The 21192-nt window shown below is 33.9% G+C and overlaps 1 protein-coding gene across 1 annotated transcript in view; it reads right to left on the reverse strand.

Annotated features, from left to right (window-relative positions):
- Nucleotides 1–5623: 5623 nt before the first annotated feature.
- FoxP (forkhead box P) overlaps nt 5624–21192 on the reverse strand; it is a 104871-nt gene continuing 89302 nt past the window's right edge. The window contains exons 8-18 of the mRNA XM_068768564.1: nt 20426–20542; nt 20004–20112; nt 17694–17863; nt 17392–17469; nt 16222–16298; nt 14823–14924; nt 13817–13959; nt 9587–9662; nt 9424–9515; nt 8882–9030; nt 5624–7567 (exon numbers count right to left, since the gene is read on the reverse strand). Coding sequence (XP_068624665.1) covers nt 7410–7567; nt 8882–9030; nt 9424–9515; nt 9587–9662; nt 13817–13959; nt 14823–14924; nt 16222–16298; nt 17392–17469; nt 17694–17863; nt 20004–20112; nt 20426–20542 — 1271 coding nt within the window. The 3' untranslated portion in view covers nt 5624–7409. The remainder of the gene's footprint in view (nt 7568–8881; nt 9031–9423; nt 9516–9586; nt 9663–13816; nt 13960–14822; nt 14925–16221; nt 16299–17391; nt 17470–17693; nt 17864–20003; nt 20113–20425; nt 20543–21192) is intronic.

The raw sequence follows: 21192 nt of genomic DNA on the forward strand, positions 1-21192 counted from the left end.
CCGTATTGTTTCGAAAGGTGATGATGCTGTTAGCCCTAAGGTTGTTACAGCTACATCGGTCCGTGAACTATACTGGACAGAAATTACCTGTTTATACACGGCGTCCCATAAATCAACGTCAAGTGTAAAATCGTGCAGCAGGACAGACAACTATTCCCAGAAAATTAATTAAAGATTCCCCATATTTTTAATATTAATGCCAAACAAGTAGTAAGTAAAAATGCCTTAAAGTTCTGGAGTGGAGACCATGGGCAGACAGGCGTCAGGTCGAACGTCGACCTACGAAGTGAACACGTGATTTTGGGTAAAGTCCTCGAAAGACGTTGATCGAATTCGACCGGTCTTTCTGGAAATTTTATGAAGGCATATGCCTATCATTACTTCAGCCATAATCAACTTGCGATCATAGGTAGATTCACACTTTGTACAATAATTAAAAAGGACTGTCACTGCTCACAAACAAGTTTCCAGAGGATGGGCAGCAGCGCCTTCTGCGTACCATAATACCACACTGCGATCACCAATCAGAGCAGACATATCTCTTGGGGAGGCTAATATTTTGCAGTGCACGTGTATCGGCTGAAAAGAAAGAGATGAAATAGAAAAAAAATATTAATATATCATATTTCAGAATGATCACTTCATAGAGATATATTACCCGCTTGAAGCTTTTATATCTATAAGCAATCTTCTTTGTTAATGTGTTTGATAATGCTAAAATTCAAAGAGCTTTCTAGATTTTTATAGGTAATCAAAACTCTAGAGCAGCTGTATGTTTTCGTTTAACATATTTTTTTATTTAAATAACTGCAAAAAACATTTCTCAAAGGATCCTAAGTTATATAGATCGTGTTCTTAAAAATAAACACAGATTAAAAATTGTTCATATTCAAAAAATAGTTTCTCACGTGTGTCGCATGACAACAAAAATTCCGAATCATTGCCATGTGTCAGACCATTACTCATCTCGTTTCTTTTAAATATCGTCAAAAAAAAAACTAACGCGCTCACTAAAAATGCGTTCGGGAACACTAACTTAACCCCTAACTTTCCATTTCGAATCAAAATGACACATTTTGGAACGTTAAAAAAAAAATCTTTAACCCATTCGTGGACATGTGGGCGGGGAAAAAAAAGATATTTTTTTTATTATAGACGAGTTCAGTAACCAGATCGGGATTAAGAATACAGTTATTTTGGACGTTTTTTGTCGGTTCAGTGGTTTTGTAGTTGCTTACGACTGCTGTTATAATTAAGAGCCACATGTCAGTAGGTTCAAGGGATGTGCGGCGAAGATTTTTATCGATATTTCTATTTACTTTAGAATTTTTAAGGAGCTTACGGGGTTTTACAAAATTAAATAAATGTTATAGAAGAACTGAATTTCTGAAGTAATAGTGGGCTTGGTAGCCATGGGTTATTGTGCCTGAAAGGTTCTCTAGTGATGATCACGGGCCGGTAGACGTGGCGTTGGTAGACCGCCCACTTGGTGGACTAAAGACATTATCAAGACCTGATAGAAGCTGACATGATGATGATGATATCTTTAAGCGAGGGAATATGCAGCATATTTTTAAACAAAAGCTTTAAACGTCTATTTTTATTCTACCTGTTTACACTTGTGTATGAGCAGTGGAAATTCTTTATAATTAATGCACAGTGTGTATTATATAAGATTGCATTTAGTGAATTGAAACCGCGACCTACGATCTCATGTCACAGTCCTCTATCGCTGGACCACCATTGCTCAATAGGATTAGCATCAAAAGAAAAACTATAAGCCGTATTATGATTTATTAAAAATATAATCAAATATTATAATTTAAATCCATGTTGTTAAACCATTAAAAGATGTATTTTAAAGTTTCTTCTTGCTTCTTCTGCACAAGTTTAGCATCTTGCGAAGCGAAGTAGATTCAAAAATAAAATAGATTAATAAAAAAATAAGTTGACGGTCAATGACAATTCTCTTAAAAGTTCTAGTGAAGAACAAAAAATTTTCTTTTATCTTATCTTTATCATTTTTTTTAACAAAAACAGTTGCAGTATCTGTGTTAAATGTATTTCAATTCACTAACAAAATAATTAATGTTATATTTCCTCGTATTTTCAAGTTAAATATATCGATATAATGAATATCGACAGTCGCATCCCGCATGCACTTGCCGCATGTCATAAATCAAGCGCGCGTACGCAACGGTGGCGTATCGATGAAATTACACTGCGCCTTTATAATAATAACATAACGCGAGTCTTTTTTTAAACCATTCCTTTATTAAAGACAAGTTGCAGCAAGCTTGCGATGTTTTCACGTAATAATCCGTTGCGAACGATCAACATTTCAATTTTATGTAATAGTAAAATTAACGAATATAGTAGTTTAGTATTTTTTAATTATAGTGCTGCAAATTTTTTGAAGGTAACCTCTATAGAGGAACGAAAGCAACCGACATAGCCAAGGCAATTTGAAGTAGCAGGGACAAAGTCATATAGCGCACGGAACACAGCCAATGGGGAATAGAGACTGCAGATTGTTCCTGTTGGAAAAGTATGGTGGAATCTTATGTCCAGCTGTGGACATCATATGCCTGAATTAATTATGATGTAAATAACTTCAGATATTTATTAATTTTTGAGTAAATAGAAAAAGCGATGGATATATTTCAAAAATATTTGAAATAATACAAATTTAAATTTAATAACTCCTTATTGAATATCCTACTTAATTAAATATATATATATATATATATACACTAAATTATTTATTAAATAAATATATATAATACTTAATTGAATATATAATTGATAAATTACATCATTTATTGACGTCAAGAATCTACCACCTGTTCGGATGATAAAAGTCCCATACCTGAAAAGATGAGGACATAATCTTAGCGGGACTATTTATTTAAATATTTACATATATATATATATATATATATATATATATATATATATATAAATAAAGGTCTGAAAATTCTTTATTCGAATAAGCTGTTACAAGCACTTTCGAATTATCAAGCAATTCGGTAGACAGTTTTGATTAGAAATTCCGGCGAGAAACTCGACAGTTGCTTTTTAAAAATGTAATTTTACAAGAAGTCCATGACAATAATTAGCTTCCTGAATGAGCATCGACATTTAATTCGACACAGTAACACCAAATCTAGTTCCGCACATTACGTTCTAACTCAAAACTTGAATTCTATAATAAGAATTATTTAAAAAAACTAAGAAACCGAAGATTTATGATAATTCGTGGCGCAAGACGAAATTAAGGCGTTACGAGTTTTTTCATTATTTCTAGTATTTATCGTTTATCTGTCGTTATTTTTTATTTAACAATTAAAATTTTAGGCGCATAAATAATATATTAAATTAATATGTATCGAGAAGCAAAAGTTAAAATACCAGTTTCTTTAAAAACATGTGTCATGCAAACTTTAGCTTTTAAGTTGTAAGTAATCCATACATCTCTTTTTCGTAAAATAAATCAATAAAATCCTCCCGGTTGCCCACGTGTTTCGCTGCTTTAAAAAGTTTTAGACTAGCGCACTATGCGCCCTACCAACTAAGGCCCGCGGAATCTGCATATGCCTTTTGGGCAGCAGTAAGAATCTGTGGTGGAGTTTAACAGGTTTGGTAGGCAATGTTAGAGACAACATCTATCGAGTTGGAACACAAAAATTAAAACGCTTGCATGAAAGATAGACATTTTATTTTAAAAGTCATCTGCCTACAACTTCAGATACATCAACACCGTAGTAAATTATTTATAGTTAGTTAGTAATGCGAATGATATTTTTTGCATAAAACTTGAAAGTTTTACCACTTTTGAACCACTCATTTGTAAATATGAAACATTGATTCAAAATAAGATAAGATAGTATTTAATTCCATATTCCATCACAGCACTAAAGATTTAATACAAATTCACAAACAACAACACATATGTCACTTGACGCCGTTCGCCATTTTTATATTTCACTAGCTGATCCCGCAAACGTTTTGGAAAAAAATTAAAGTTTTTAATTAACGAATAAAAATAAGGGTTGATCGTAGAGCGGTGAAAATTTAAGGTTGTATGTATTTTTGTATGCTGTGTCATAAAAAAATAAAAACAAAAATTTTGTCTAAAAAATAAAAAAAAATTAGTGGGAAAAAATAGATGTCTGATGATGACCCTAGCCGACATGCACGCTAAGATTTACGAAAATCGGTCGAGCCGTTTCGGAGGAGTTCAATCACGCACACCGTGACACGAGAATTTTATATATTAGAAGAATAATATTTTTCGGCGTGAGAAGCAGTTTTGACAATCGCCTACCAATCATACGCCGCGCGTCCTTAGTTTTTGCGCATGCGCTGATGGATTGACAGATAATCGAAAGCATTTTGACAACTGTGGTTATTTCGCTACAAGTCCTATAAAGAATATAAAATGATATGTGAAAATATAATTTACCTTAACGCTTTATTACTAAAATAAGAAAATAAAACTAATGTTGCGTAAGCGCATATTCTCCAGTAGTGAAAACATGTTTTCGACAAGCAAATGCAATTAAATATAAAGGGTAACAAACAATTCAATTAATAAAATAAGAAACGTGTGTAGGATGTGTCACTCAGCGGATATGAGTGTTCCGAAGTTTTTATTTTTAATAGTAACGTATGATCGGAACATGAGTTGAGGCGCGATGCGGCTGGTTAGCAAATGTGACTGCAATGAATCATTCGAGACGTCCGTTAAATCGATATCGGCGCACATGACAATGTTTACAGATTATATATCGTCTTATTTTCTTTTTAACCGTCATTCGGTTAGCAAGTTTAACTTTTTTTTGGGGGCATGTTTTTAATAACTTTAAAAAAAGTGTTGATTTTTTTTTAATTCCATAACATGATTATTAAGCATTTCAATCTAATATTTCATCGAAACAAAATCACAAACTTTACTACATACATAAGTTTATATAATAAACGACATTGCCATTTAAAAGACATATTTGTACTGATTTATCAAGATATCTCTGGAATCAAACGGCTTAGATACTTGAAATTTGACAAGGACATTACATTAACTTAATAATGTTCAGCTAAGAACGAATTTTACTATTTTCTACTGTCAAAAGGGTTTAAGGGGAGGTCCTTCGAAAAAAATTAGTCACAATTTTTAGGGCATGTTAAAAATTACTGAGGAAAAATTTTACGAATTTACACTGAAAAGACAGTCGAGCCAAGCGAAGTGGGGGGTGACAGCGGTAATATGTTATATTGACGCAAGTATGATAATGGAGAAATAAATTAAAAATTATATTAACATATCATTAAAGAAGGTTTCTTATTTATTTAACGTTGTTTAACTTCAACATGTGATCCATTCATAGCTGATGAAACAATATCCCACTTCGCTTCTCTCACTCCTTGTTGTAGAGTTATCTATTTACTTATTTGGGCTCACAAATATATGTTGCTATGCTATGTATGTATAACGATAATTTTCACCACTATTCCTACCAAATTCATTTCCATTATTAGAGAGTCCGTTATGAGTCAGCACACAGGTGGAAATGTCTTACATGTAGATAAGAAACGAAATAAAACACACATGTAATTGTATGATTTGGTTTAATACAACACTAATTAAGTATATAATTTACAATGATCAATAAATGTACGGTCCCACGTCGGGCGCCATTGTGGGACAAAGAGATTTCAACAAATGGACATCTCTCTCACTCGCACACAAGTGCTTCGTTTAACTCCTCTTAAATAGCGAAATAGGGCTAGTAAAATAATTACTATAACAATAATAACATAAAATCAATTCCAGATGTTTCCAACTGTTTGTTAAAGTCAGTTGTACTTGCGAACGATAAAAATATGGATTTTTTGAAAATACACAACAATTTAAAATAATCCAAGATGGAGGTACGGTTTATGACAAGTGGCGACAGCTGTCATTTTGTCACTGCACCCAGATATAAGAAAAAACTAAAACGAATTCAATGAATACGTATACATGCGTTTTTAAGTATTCCTAAACTTATACGAAATGTACAACGAACTTTAATCTTAAATAAAATAAAAAAACCTAAATACATTAAAAATACATCATGACATTTTATAATACATAAACCAATGGAAAATATTTCTTAAAAAATAAATTTAAACATTGTCAAATCAAAAAATAAACGGGCAGTGTCTATGAAATCGATGTAACAATATTGGAACATTATATTTCAAAAGTTTAAATGCGTTTTACCAAAAGACATCCGTATATGTAATGATTATTTTATTTACTATACATACATAATTGTGATATGATAGTCCACCCTCTTTTATTAATAAGATAAATTACCACGACGGGGAAGAACCGGCCGTCCATCGAGTTACCATAGTAAATGCATACATACCTACAAATGCAATGTTTACACAACAAAAAAATTAAAACAATTCAAAAATCGAATAATATAGGTACAGTGAAAATTTTACTACTACGTATCATTATTATTTTTTTTTCACTAAATTTCCTACAACATGAACGATTCAATATGCTTTAATGCGGCAAACGTTAACTAGGGCCTACCGTTTATTATTTAAACAATTTACAGCTCGTAATGATCATAAATATTTACATTTTTTAAACTTATAAGTAAAAATTATAAAATAAAATCAATAAACAATTCCATGGAATCACAAGAAAGCAATTTAAATGGTACCATTTGTGTATGGCACGGTTAGACGAAATCAATTTCAGATCATTTAAATCACGACATTGCAACGCCGGCTATGTTCCTTCAAATGCGCGCTAGCTCTGAGATCTAACTTCAAAAAAAAAATCAACTGTCAAAATTCGTACTGTCAGTGAGACGAGCGAACATAACGCTATGCGTGTCGATCTATGTACCATTATTTAAATATACCAAATACAACTACTTATTGTTCTTAATTTTATATTACAAATGATTAAATATTAAAATTTAAATATTGATATGGACCTTTTAAGGTCGTCGAAGAGTCGGTTAAAACAACTCCGTTCCTCGGCTCGCTTAGTCTATAACAATTCGAAATACCTTCCTAAAGTATAGAAAACAATATGAACGCAATTACCGTATATTAACTATAATACTTGAAACGTGACTTAACAAACTAAAGTTAAATAACTACATTCAGCTAAAATACGTTTACACCTTCCTGAACACATATCCACTAGGCTAAGAAAGTCTACACCCGTACAATAAGTATAACATACTCATATGGAAGCTACGACTACTTGAAATTATATCGGCTATATGAAAATCAACTCCACAGCTTCTGAATAAGTTCGTAATATTTCGTGGGTAGTTTTAAAATCACTGTCCGTTAGAGAGCGTCTGTTCTGTCTGGATCACTCTCTCATCCGTCATCTACTTGTCAGATCTCTGTTCGTTGAGTGAGAGGTTCTCGGCCTCGTCTTTGATGTGAGACATGGTGGGGCGGTATCGATCGTCGGAACGCTGGTAGTCGTCATACGGACTTGGCTGACTGGAGCGGTTGCTCGATGATTCCTTGCTGTTTGTATAATCTGTTGAATTGTAACGTGAATTTGATTGACCTGTCAAAATATGTATTATGCGTTAATTGACAGTAAATGACCTATACGAGAGGTGTTCCAAAAATAATGATAATCGGTTTTTTCTAGAGTTAAGTTTTCAAGAAAAAAAATGGCACGGTCACGGTTCCGGAGAGCTATGTTCATTTAAAATCAAACTAAAAAAGAAATTTTAATATTATAATGGAAGAAGAAAAACATATCAGAAATGTCATGAAATATATCTTCTTGATAAAAATATATACCAAAGACATACACAGCGACTTAGCGAAAAATTTAGGAGACTCTTTTTCTTCACATTCCACATTTGCACGCTAAGCCAAGGCGTTTAAGTAGGGAAGAATATTGACAAAAGACGACCATAGTGAACAACGCCCTTCCACGTCCCATAACGTGGATAAAGCTAAATTGTATTGACCATTCGAAAAGTGACCATCCGGCATGTTTCTGTAATAGAGAAATGTTCAAAGAATCCTTGCAACAGAATCATAAGTGGGAAATGTTAACCAACGAGCAAAAGAAGAAGCGAGGCATCATTTCATGGGCATATTTGGAAAATTTCTCAGCAGACCAGGGTATTTTTGACAGGTTTTTGACCAAGGCTGGATCCAACACTTTAATCACGAAACTAAACAGCAATCGAAGATATTCGAAATGTCAAGCTGAGCAGGGAAGATTATGGATTTTTTGATACGCTGAAGAAATTATTATTGTGCAAGACTGCGAGAAGAGAGCCACTATTACGTGCTCCTATTATGCAGAATTAATACAACGGGAATGCTGTTTCACCAAAACAACGCGCTGGCTCATTAAGCTGTTGCCGTCCCTTCCTCGATGACTTCTTTCTCTTTTATCAGCTCAAAGAACATCTCCCTTTTATCAGGTCCAAGGCATTTGACAACGATGGCGACGTGATGTCCGCAGAAGGGGATTTTTTCAAGGGTCAATTCTAAGATTTGTTTTTTCTGAGGAAATTCTAAGGATAGTCTAGATGTATAGACCTGTTATGAGACTATGCAGAAATTAATTTTTATTATAACCATGTTATTTATGTATTTATCATTGATTATCATTACTTTTGCATTACCCCTCGTACATTCACGCTTATAAATCTTAAATGAATCGTAGTATATGTTATTAAAAAAAAAAATCCAGATTCACTACTTCAACTAATTCTGTAAACATGTTTTTGTTATGGCTCGACAACGATGAATTGAAAAACAACTGGGTAGACATTAGAACCAAAAATTAGTGGATTAAGCGTCCGGCTACGGCTAGTATATTTACCTTTATTAGAGTAATCAGAGGCTTGCATCTCGTTCTTCAGCGAGTAGATATTGGGTTTGATGTCCTGGCCATCGTTCGCGCTGAGGTCTTCTGCCTTCACGTCGTGGGTGGAACTGCTACCACCATAGCCATTCATCATCGTGGGCCGGCTACACAACAGAAAACCAATAATTAACTTTCCAAATATATTTTATCAAGACTTAGTTTTATAATGTAAATTCAAACTTTTTAATAGATTGTAACTTGATAATAAGCAACATAAAGTTTTCCTTTCTTTTTAAGGAATTTCATATGATAGTGAGCAGGCTGTATAGCTGAACTTTAAGGTTCTGAAATTGGGACGACGGTCCGGCAAACGCAGTGTGAGACATTCGCCCAAAAGGTACACAAACGATTTCATTAACGTCGTTGGAAAAGCTGGATGCAAGCTGCTACCAACTTGGTTTTATTGGAAATCTATGGGAGGAGGCCTATGTCCAGCTGTGGGCGTCCTGTGCCTGAAATGATAACGATGTCTATTTATGGAGTAATAATATATGTACCTGTAGTCATCGTGGGCAGATGGGTATTCCTCTGTTTGCATCATGTGATCCTCTCCGGATATGTAAGACAAATTGCAATCTTCCATCATGCCCTGATAAATAAAACAAACGGTTAGATGTGGATCAGATGTTGTAAGACTTAAAGTTGTGATAAAGCATGTACCTGAAGATTTCGTTTCAAAGCTTCGCTGTACCCATGAGGGCTAGTCATCATTGGTGGACTTTGAGCTCCCATAAACCTGTCAACATATACTATATTAATATTCAAAAATTTAAGCTTTATTCTGTAATTTAAATAATCATTAATTCTGGGTTCAAATTTGATTGAAATTTAGATGTTTTCGGATAAAATTTAAAATATTTAGAATTGAACTTTCTGAATTTGGAAATTCAGAAAACAAAATTAATATTTTAAATGTAGAGAAATATAATCATACCCCAGACATCTTCTCAATGTACAAATCTAGTGAAATAACAAAGTGTATTCTGTTAAAGTGTTTCATTTGTGAAGTGTTGAATTTGGAATGATACGAACATAACGTCCAATTAATTTGTATCGGTTGTCAAAAGAGAAGTAATTGAATTCGTATGTTGATGTGAAAAAAGATATAAAAAGATAAATAGAATAAAACAGATTATAAAAAAGGGGGCAAGCGTATACGAAAAGATATCGAAAAAGACTAACTAGCATGCGACAAAGATGCACGAGCGAAGCTTAAAAAGCGGAATCACTTACCTGATGCAGTGGAAGGAGTGAAGCATGCAAATGTTAAAGATGGGGATAATAAATTGACAGATCTCTTTACTCTTACTTGGGTATCCAACGACGATCCACCGTTACAAATTGCATCATATGCAACTGACATGCATTTACTCGTCATAATATACACGATTTCACATAATAACGTATATAGTGGAGTTTCATTAATTACAGATCAAAGAATTCTCATTATTACAATCGCAACATATGAATTAAGCTTATATATTAGAATAATTTGATCGAAGGGCGATGTTAAAATCCTAGAGCAAAACAATTGGGTTATAGCTTTGCACTCTAAGAGTATACAACACTGTCAGATGCTCATGTCCTACTGGCTTGATTCAAGTTGATAGTGGACATAAGCAGTGTACAGCATCGTATCTCGCTATATTATATCACGTGATCAACTAGTTACAATCTAACATGACAAATTGAATATATCTAAGCTTACACAGTGATACACTCGTATAGTCAGAAACATCGATCTAATGTAAATTAACCAAAAATTACTAGTGTTATTATAGATTGATAATTTTTGGTTCATTCCGAACAATTCACATACATTTAAACACTATTTTGGACACGATCGTCCAACGATCTCAGAAATTAACTTTAAATACACAGTAATACCGGTAATGGTCAATTAAAAGTTGACGTAATAATAACACGATACTTAAATTACGAACTAAATTGATTGTTTCATTATTTGAAAATATTTGTGAAGAATTATCATGATTTTTTTATTGCCACTATAAATGTAAAACTATATGTATCATCATCGATATTTCAGTCGTAATAAATACACCATTGGATATAGTCCTTTCTTATCAATTATTCAATAAGACCGGTGTGTAGCATCCAGCGTCTGTCTACCTTGTGGATATCAGACGCTGTGCCTATATGTTCATGGTCCCAGCGGCCATTTGTTACGCGCGTGTAGATATAATATTTTGAAAAGTAGAAATGTCACAAATATTTTCAAAAGAAAAAAAAGTGGTTCCAAATTCAAAAATCGGATTCGTTGGAACGAATTATAAAATCAGATTCGTTGGACGGTCGGTCGCGTGTGGCTGCATCGTTGGCCCTTACTGTTGGGGAGCGGCGTTGGGGCCTTGCGCCGGCTCATACTTGCGCGGCCGGCCGCGGCTCAGGTGGCGTCGCTTCACAAACTCCGCGTCGTCCACCATCCAGAACGAGCCGAAGTCGTCCTCGTAGCGCACGAAACATTTGTGCAGGGACAGGTTCGTCCGGATCGCATTCTACAATTCATCGCCTTTTAGCAACAACATCCACATTACTCGAGAAAATCGATCTGCAATTCAACTCTCCATTAACTTAATCTAACCCCAACGTTTGTGCTCCAATCGTCGAGGACATTCGACCGCGATGGGAGCACACAGATCGTCGTGGAGATCGCGTGAACCGTCATGCAGGATTCGCCCAAGAAGAGATACCCCATAGGAACGGGAGAAGAGAGGAGCGAGGTTAATAGGCAAGCGAGAAAAAACGTTATTCACCGATGCGCTGAAATCCACGAACACACACAAGAAACGAGACCTAAATACGATAATAACAAGACCCCGACATCGCAACGGAAACACCGCGCCGACAAAATGGCCGCCGGTGGTTACGCCGCTTACAAATTCAAAAATCACTACACAAATAAAATACGAAATTCAAAAATCTGAAACGAGATAAAAACGTTTATTTACACAATAAGAGTTAGGTACATGTCTAGATTAGATAGAAAATATTTAAAAGAGGAGATTAATAATGTCGGAACGAGTGTGATTTGTAAACATATGTGTGACCAAACCGTCGCCATGTTTAGTGCAAAAGGTATTGAGTGCTTTTATTGGATATATAAAGTATTTCACATCATAGAACTCAATAACGAAGATAGTGGAGAGTATAAATGTTTATGAATGACGTCATATTTATTTTGTTAAAATCAAGTGTTCACATAAATGTGTCAATCATGAAATTTAGAATAAAAATGAAAACATGCAATAAGTTCGTGTGTTATAAATTTACACAAAATAATTTGTTACAGCGATTTTAATGAAGAATATAGCCATGTGTCAATCGGGGAAGAAGACAATTCAATTGACGATAGTCTGTAAATTGGTTCATTGATCAGTGTATATTGTCATAATAAATGAATTGCGAAGTGTAATGTGAAATATATCATTAATAATCAAGGCATAGTGATAAATTGAAAGTATCAGGTCAATTTTTTGTTTTAAAAAGCGTCGAAGTGTAACGTATATGTGTGAAATTCTTGTGCAAAAAAGAGATAAACTTGAAAAGTGTCGTATTGAAGTCTGTTTTTGTATATATAAAAACTGTTCGTACTTCAAGCATCCATGTAAAAAAGAAATGTCTGTTTATAAACTATTATTTCATTTATATTTTATTTTCAGGATAATATTAGTCAATATGATAAACGTAGAATAGTAAAGTAATAATGAGTAAAGAGGTGATAATTGTGGATAATTCGGTGTAAAACTGTGCAAAAGTGCAACTGTGTAAAATGGGTGTATCATTGTGTAAAATTGTATATCAGTATGTAAGTGTATCATTTCGTATAGACATGTATAATTGTGTAAATACGAGTAATATTATGTATATATGTGGATAACTGTGTTTATGTATAATATAAATATGTATAAACCTTTATTATCGTGTAAAAAGGTGTATTGTGGTGTACAAAAAGGTTCTTGTGTAAATTTTTTTAATACTTTTAAAGTAGGAGTCGGCTGTCGTCTGCAGAGATAAAAGTGTGTTAAGTGATTAAATGAGTAAATAATAGTGTAAATTGTGTATTATTGTGAAAAAAGAGTATGTGCGTAGAATATTGTTTAAAAATGATTGATGATTATGGAGTGTCAAGTGTGGTAGAGACAAAGTGATACAGTGTCGAGGGGTTGCAAGATGTATCATGGTGTAAAGACTTGTAACATTGTGTAAATAGGAGTATTTTTGTGAATAAAGTGTATATGTGTCAAATTTGTTTGAAACTCATTTATTGTCAGCAACGGTAACAGTGTGCCATATAGATTTAAGTGTGTATTAATGTGTAAAATATGTATTATTATGTAAATGTGCGTATCGTTGTGTAAATACGTAAAAAGTCTCCATGTGCGTTGGAAATGATAGTGATGGAAGTTCTTTGTCCTCTGCATGGATGACAGAGTTTTGGGAGGGCTGCAAGAGTATATCATGGTGTAAATAAGTGTATTGTTGGCAAAAAGTGTATCATCACATCAAACATCATGTATCATTGAGTAAATAAATGTATGTATGTGGAAAGGTGTATATGTGTAGAAAATTGTTTTAAATCGATTGTAATGATAATAGGTTGTCGTCTGAGAAGTTAACAGTGTAGCAGTGACTGGAAGTGTGTATCATGGTGTAAGAAATTTATGATTGTAATCGTACAATTTTGTAAATATATGTATCATTGTGTAAATTAATGTATCGTAGTGTTAAAATGTATATCATTGTGTAAATAGGCGTTTCTTTGTGTAAAAAAAAGGTACGTGTGTGGTAAAATGTGAAATCGATTGTGGAAGTAGTTTGTCGTCTGCCTGAATGACAGTGTGTCGAGGTTTTTCAAGAGTGGGGTCGTACCCCGCGTGCAGCGTGGGCGCGTGGGCCGCGCGCTGTGGGCGCCGCTTGTAGAACTCCACCTCGTCCACAGTCCACACGGCGCCTTTCACGTTCTCCACGCGCATGAAGCACTTGTGCAGCGACAGGTTGTGCCGAACCGCGTTCTGTTTTTACGCTTACTCATGTTTTTATTTTTTCCTCAACTCCTTATAATATACAAAACATATCTACGATATTCAACTTATTTTATATAACACATACAAAGCTACATATTTATTTACTTCTTAAAATAGGTCCAGAATTAATTCGTCTATTGTAATTTTTATGAGAATAGCAAAAAAAAAATATTGTTAAAACAAATTATAGTCATATTTCACGAAATTAAGTTCAAATAATAATAAAAATTATTTTGTAAATTAATTACCTTCAAAAATTTTTGTAAATAAAATTTTTGATACATATCATCTCAAAACATTTATTTGCAAAAATTAAATTTTGAAATTAGTAACCATATGTACATTGTGTAAAACGAAAATATTTTTAATAACGAAACAAAAAATGGTAGCTTTAAAATAAATAGAATATCTATAAAAATAATTCCGTTTTCAATGTCTTCTGGAATGCTTTATTTAGGTAATTAAAAATTTAAATCATATTCCAGATTACAATGAAACTGTATAAATACGATTATTTTATATTACTATAATAAATTACCTGATTAATTCTCCATCATGTAAATCAATACATTTTATATTACAACATAAAGTTTTTGTACCACATATTAGGTGCGGCTGTTCATTTTTAGATTACTTTAGTTTTGTCTCTGGTAAAAGTAAAATTATTTCATGTTCTTCTTTTCAATTTATACTTCCCTGTGACACTCAAGAGACCGTGGTAAACCAATACATCAAATTGTAAATATTTATTTACAAAACACAAATGAAGTTTAATTTTGTTTCAAGTCATAAGAGGAATTAACTGGTTTACCAATGTCCTTGATAAGCTATTATAAAGTTTTATGCCCTACCTTCCAAGTCGCTGCATTTCTTCGGAAGTAGCAAAATGTGCTCTGGAACCAATTGTAGATCTCGTTCAGCGTTAACTGCTTATCTGGAGATTCGATGATGGCCTGAAAATATCACAATGTTATTTTTATTCATCACTAATACAATATAAAATACTTAAAGATTACATACATATATATAATATAGTTGCGGAACTTGAACTTAACGTTGCGGTACACCATCATGCAAACCTCACCTGGACCTCTTCATTTTATGTATATTTTAAGTGATGTGTCAAGAATTGGTGAAAATATAATGGTGAAGGGATTCCAACAGAATCTCAGAAGTTTGTTTCCTGACATTTGGTTTAATACCAATTATTGTATAATTTATTAAAACTTCCAAGTTTTAATGTTTATATATATAAATTTTAGGTGTGTATAGAAAAATTTTAAATAATGAAAAAACGTTGTCTTGACTCGCAGCTGGGAGAAGAAAGATCCGTCTCAAATAGCGGTAACCCTCTCCCAACTGTCTGCGTTTAGTAAAAGTGAAAAATATATTGTAAAAAAAACACTATACACATTAGATTTAATAAAAAAGACATTTGCTTCACTTTGCTAGACTGCTTACAGATGATAAAAAGAAACATCATGAAAAAACTAAAATCTCTAGTCATTGAATTGTGTAAAAAAAATTTCATCTAAAAATTTCGGCGCATTGTTCAAAATTTTTTTAAAGTAACTTGTACTAAAATGATTTAAGAAACTTATAAAAATAAATACATTTAAAAAACTTTTAAGTTAAACGGTTTTTTGATACCCATATTGTAGTGGTTGTAGAAAAATATGTACCTAGTCCGCCATAATGGAACGGCGTCCATCTTGAATTTTAAATTTTGACATAATCATCGTGTTTTACTAGTGTAGCCCTTTCATTTGATACCCATATTGAGGGGGTTAAGGAAAAATATGTAATCCGCCATTTTGTATCGGCAGCCATCTTAGATTTATAATGTTATTGATTTTATTATATTGTATTGTCATCTAAATTAAATGTGTGTACCAAATTTGAGATCAACCTGATAACGGGAAGGTGCTTAAATTTCAATTTCTAATTTTGACCCAAATAAATTCCGTACGGGTCGAACTAAATAAAACCGTTTAATAAAAACGATGATTGAACCCAGTAGAGTCGTTCTGAAGTTATAGCTTGACCGCATAAAATAGGTCTTAATTTTTATATATATAATACATTTACATTAGTAATTTAATAAATAAATAATATATATAATAAATAAATATTCAATAGATGTACTCTAATATATAAATAGAATTATATATATTAAATAAATCACAATAAATATGTATGTTAAAATTTAATATTTTAAAAAATCTTAATTTATTTCAAATGTATGGTTACCTGACGAATAAGCGATGCATAGGTGAATGGGGGCCTCACATCGGCTGTCTTATAGAACTCGCGATTGCGCTGTATTTCTGTAAAACAAATATTAATAAATAATTACAATAACATACGTTAAAATAACTTTTTAATTCATTATATTTATTTCTACAACAAACTTTAGTATCTTATAAAGACAATTTTCTCTAAGACGTAACTTATTTGCATTACTTGGATTAACCATGCGTATGCTGGGTCCATTAAGTTGTAGAGAGAGTCGCAGATTTAAAGAGGTCTTTAAATGCATTGGTGTTATCCTTCACCAATCAGACTTCTCCACTTGACCAAACTTTAATTGATGCTATTAATGCTGCAGCTGCTTGAGAAGCCAGTTCCAGAAATAAATTGAGATTCGTCTATCAGTAGACTATAGAGAAATTTTTCCGTTATACTTCTCCCTTATTTCTTCACACTACGTATATAACATGAAGTAACTGGAAGTGAATTAAACAACATAACACTTACATCTAGATTCTAAACTAGAATGTATTAAAGTTATTACCTTGTTGCACATCTAATCCAGCCCTTTCGAGCATATAAGGCAGACCTTGGTAAGGGAGAATATGATGAACGATCAATACATATTTATTTATTTATGTTTAAATGGAATACGTAAGAATAATATGAAAAATATCTGGTGTAAACACACTTCTTATTTCACTATCGTATCAGTACCATAGGGCTCGTTATAAGTGACATCATCATTATCGCTTCGACTTTAGTACATCCACTACTGGGTATAGATCCGCCAAAGATATCCAATAAGTAGGAAGAGGTCCGTAACAAGCGTCTTCTCACGATATAATCAAGGTTGTCTGTCCTCCTTCTAGATGGACGTTCTACGCTGGGCTTACTGGTTCAGCTTAAAGCAGTAGCGGGAATCAATTCGGTCCAAGTAAAATATTTACGTAAATTCGATATATTACATACAGTTATTCAATGGTATACGTATGTAAAGAAATTACTTTCTTTAATAATTATATTTCGTATTGTTCCCTTATTTAAAGTCGGTAAAGCAGTGTTTGCTTCTTTACAGTGTCTGCATTATTGTTTATTAAAATCGTATAGCTATATTATTGAGACAAATATATATATATACATATATATAATGGTTTATGATAAACTTACCGCCAGCAATAGCGACCCCCGACTTGTCAGACACGCGGCGTCGAACTGGCCCCGGAGACGCACCCTCACTAGCGCCACCTGGCGGTCAATATAATATGTTACGTATTTTTCACTATCAATGTAACATATTTCAGAGCGATCACTTTATCTGGGATTACTTATTTATCTGGCAAATGTATTATATATTCATTCTTTTAAAGTTTTTACAGTTATTATCAATCATCCTTTACACCTTTTGACTTCCGATAACATGATTAACATTGTCTCTAACACTCTTCTCTATTCTTCTCTTAGGTTCTTACCATGAGGCATCTTGTGGTGAGTATCCCTGGCGGCGTGCAGGTGTCGCATCATGGCGGCCAGGCGATCGCGCTCGCGGCGTAACTGGAGTTCCAGTTGGGCAACAACCTGCATCTGGACTCGTGCTTGGGCAGCAGATCTGTCGTCCAGGGTATGAGCTGCCTCTAAATGTCTGCGAGACATGAATCGTGCTATTAGATTTTACTAATGTAACGAAAAAATTCATCACATCCGGTTCCGATTGGACTACAGTATAGTAACTTTATTTTAAATTAATAATATTGGGTTTTATTAACATCGAATTTTTTGGGAGCCTCGATTATGACTGATACTTTTTGAAGATTGTGTCTTGGAGTGAAAAATAAAAGCCGAGTGCAGAGAACTAAATATATTTTATTTGCGAACCCCTGTATTCACACAAAACCTAAAAACTATATTAATAAATCCCAGAACTAACTTTATCTACTAAACCAATCACAAACCCTACTTTACAACCAATCACACGTGTCGTCCGTGTGAAGAGACACCCTTCTCTGTCGCACACATCATCCATGTGTGCGACAGAGAAGGGTGTATATAAATACTCTTAGTTTTATAGCGCGCAGTAATCTGACAAGCTAGATATTAGATCGCCTTATGATCTTTATATATATATCTAATATATAAAATTCTCGTGTCACGGTTTTCGAACTTGAACTCCTCCTAAACGGCTTGACCAGCTTTTACCAAATTTTATATGCGTATTCAGTAGATCTGAGAATCGGCTACTATCTATTTTTCATACCCCTAAGTGATAAGGGTGGTCCACCCCTAATTTTTTTTTTTTTAGACAATTTTTTTGGTTTTTATTTTATTATGATACAGCATACAAAAATACATACAACCTTAAATTTTCACCGGTCTACGATCAACCCTTATTTTTTTGTTAATTAAAACCCTATTTTTTTTTTGCAAAACAACGTTTGCGGGAACAGCTAGTATATACTTAGTCTGGCCATAAATACTGTTACTATTCAAAAAAAGAAAATATTACGTTTGAATTTGGAATCTGTCATTTTTATATGATTGCTTGATGTGTTTTCTTATTTTCGCGCCATTATATTGTTAAATATTTTGTTATATTAAAATGGAGTGGGGTGATAAAGAGAACCGAATCGCTGTGATTGCCTTACATAAAGTAGGTATGGAGAAAAGTGCAATTTTTAAAACCCTCCACCCGCTTGGTATTAGTCAAATGTTTGTTTACCGGGCTATTGATAGGTACAATGATACCTCCTCTGTTTGTGACAGAAAAAGATCTGGCCGTCCACGTACCGTTCGTGTGAAAAAGGTGATTAAAGCAATTAGGGAAAGAATTCGAAGAAATCCTGTCCGTAAGCAAAAGATTTTATCTCGGGAGATGAAGATAGCTCCTAGAACCATGTCGCGTATATTAAAAGATGACTTAGGACTTGCAGCCTATAAGAGACGTACTGGTCACTTCTTAACTGATAATTTAAAGAAGAATAGGGTGGTAAAATCCAAACAACTACTTAAGCGGTACGCAAAGGGAGGTCACAAAAAAATTTTGTTTACGGATGAGAAAATTTTTACAATTGAGCAGTATTTTAATAAACAAAATGACCGTATTTATGCTGGAAGCTCTAAAGAAGCTTCGCAATTAGTAAACAGAGTACAACGTGGGCATTATCCCACTTCAGTGATGGTTTGGTGGGGTGTTAGCTATGAAGGGGTGACTGAGCCATATTTTTGTGAAAAAGGTATTAAAACGTCGGCACAAGTTTATCAAAATACCATTCTTGAGACGGTAGTTAAGCCTTTAACTAACACCATGTTCAATAACAAAGAATGGTGCTTTCAACAAGACTCGGCACCGGGTCATAGAGCTCGATCCACCCAATCTTGGTTGAAAACTAACGTTCCGGACTTTATCAGCACTGAAAACTGGCCGTCGTCAAGTCCTGACCTAAATCCATTGGATTATGATTTATGGTCAGTTTTAGAGAGTAAGGCTTGCTCTAAACGCCATGATAATTTGGAGTCCCTAAAACGATCCATTCGGTTGGCAGTGAAGAATTTTCCTCTAGAAAGAGTTCGTGCTGCTATTGATAACTGGCCTCAACGTTTAAAAGACTGTATTGCAGCCAATGGAGACCACTTCGAATAAACATTGTATATTTTTAATAGTTATATATTGATGTATTAAACTAACTCACTATGAAAGGAATAAATGTTACGTATAAAAAAAAATCGTGCTTTTCTTTATAACAATATTTATGGCAAGACTAAGTATTTATATGTAAAAGACTTACTTGAGGAATGCTTGGTAATCATCAGCCAAGGCATCACAGCCCGGCCACTTGCAAACTCCGCGCCCGAACAAAGGATGTTCCTCCATCTCGCTGCCCCATAGCATTAGACCTGTATAAAGTTGTAACACATTACGAAGAGAAATAAAAGGAATCGCGTGGAAAACAGTAAACCCTACACGTCTTTTTTCATTAAAACAACAGGGAATCATTCGTGTACTTTTTAGTACACGAAAACAATGAATGTATGATCAGATTAACAACTTGCAGTGTAAATAGAAACTTTATTAATGTAACTAATCTTTGTTTATTGTTAAGACATTGAATCGATAATAATAATAAATAACGTCATCTGTACTTTTAATATTTTTACTGGCACGCAGCATGCCAACCAAATTTGATAGTCTTCCTGTTGTGGTACTGACCTGGGGGTGCGTTTGGTGGGACGGACAGAGGTCCGTGCATCAGGTACTGACGTTGTACCGCCTGCAACTGCTGGACTAGCTGCTGTTGTTGAGCACCCAGCTGCTGCTGGAGAGAACCTGTAAGGTATCCAGATGTTAGATACTAGTAAAAAAATAGTTATCACGTTCGAAAATATTTAAAAAATCCATCTTAGTACAAACCAGTTGGAGATTCGTATACTATAGGATTACAGTACCATTTTGAAAGTCTAAGTTCTATCTAACTGGGTTAGACTGATCTTGAACGATGTTAAATGAAGAAATTTCGAATTTTAATTTATCCGTATATAAAACACTCGTAATATTACAATAATGTCATGATCATCATTTTAACTTCATGAAGTCCATAGCTGGAGACGGGCCTCTCTTATGGATTTCCAATAGAATCGTTTGGAAGCGACTTGTATCTAGCATCATCTATTGATATAAATAAGGTCCTCTGTCCAAATTGTAGGTGTCGGTACGCTTGCCGGTCTACGGCTTCCGCTCCAACACCTTAAGGCCCCAGCGGTCATGTGTCTGTGAGCTATAAGACCTACCCAATGCCCCTTCCACTTGCCAATAAGTTAGTTGTTACATTAAACATAGTTAGCTAGATCTTCCGACCGATCTATTATCGTCATCAGGTCGTCCACCACTGAGCATAGGCTCTCCTATAGATTTTCAATACGACTAACTAAAAGTGACTTATATCCAGTTTCTTCTGTCCATGTTATGGGGGGACGACT

The sequence above is a fragment of the Battus philenor genome, unplaced genomic scaffold, assembly GCF_028537555.1.
Source record: "Battus philenor isolate CCGP_79_NKW_IND1 unplaced genomic scaffold, ilBatPhil1.0.hap1 SCAF_26, whole genome shotgun sequence".
Classification (NCBI taxonomy): domain Eukaryota; kingdom Metazoa; phylum Arthropoda; class Insecta; order Lepidoptera; family Papilionidae; genus Battus; species Battus philenor.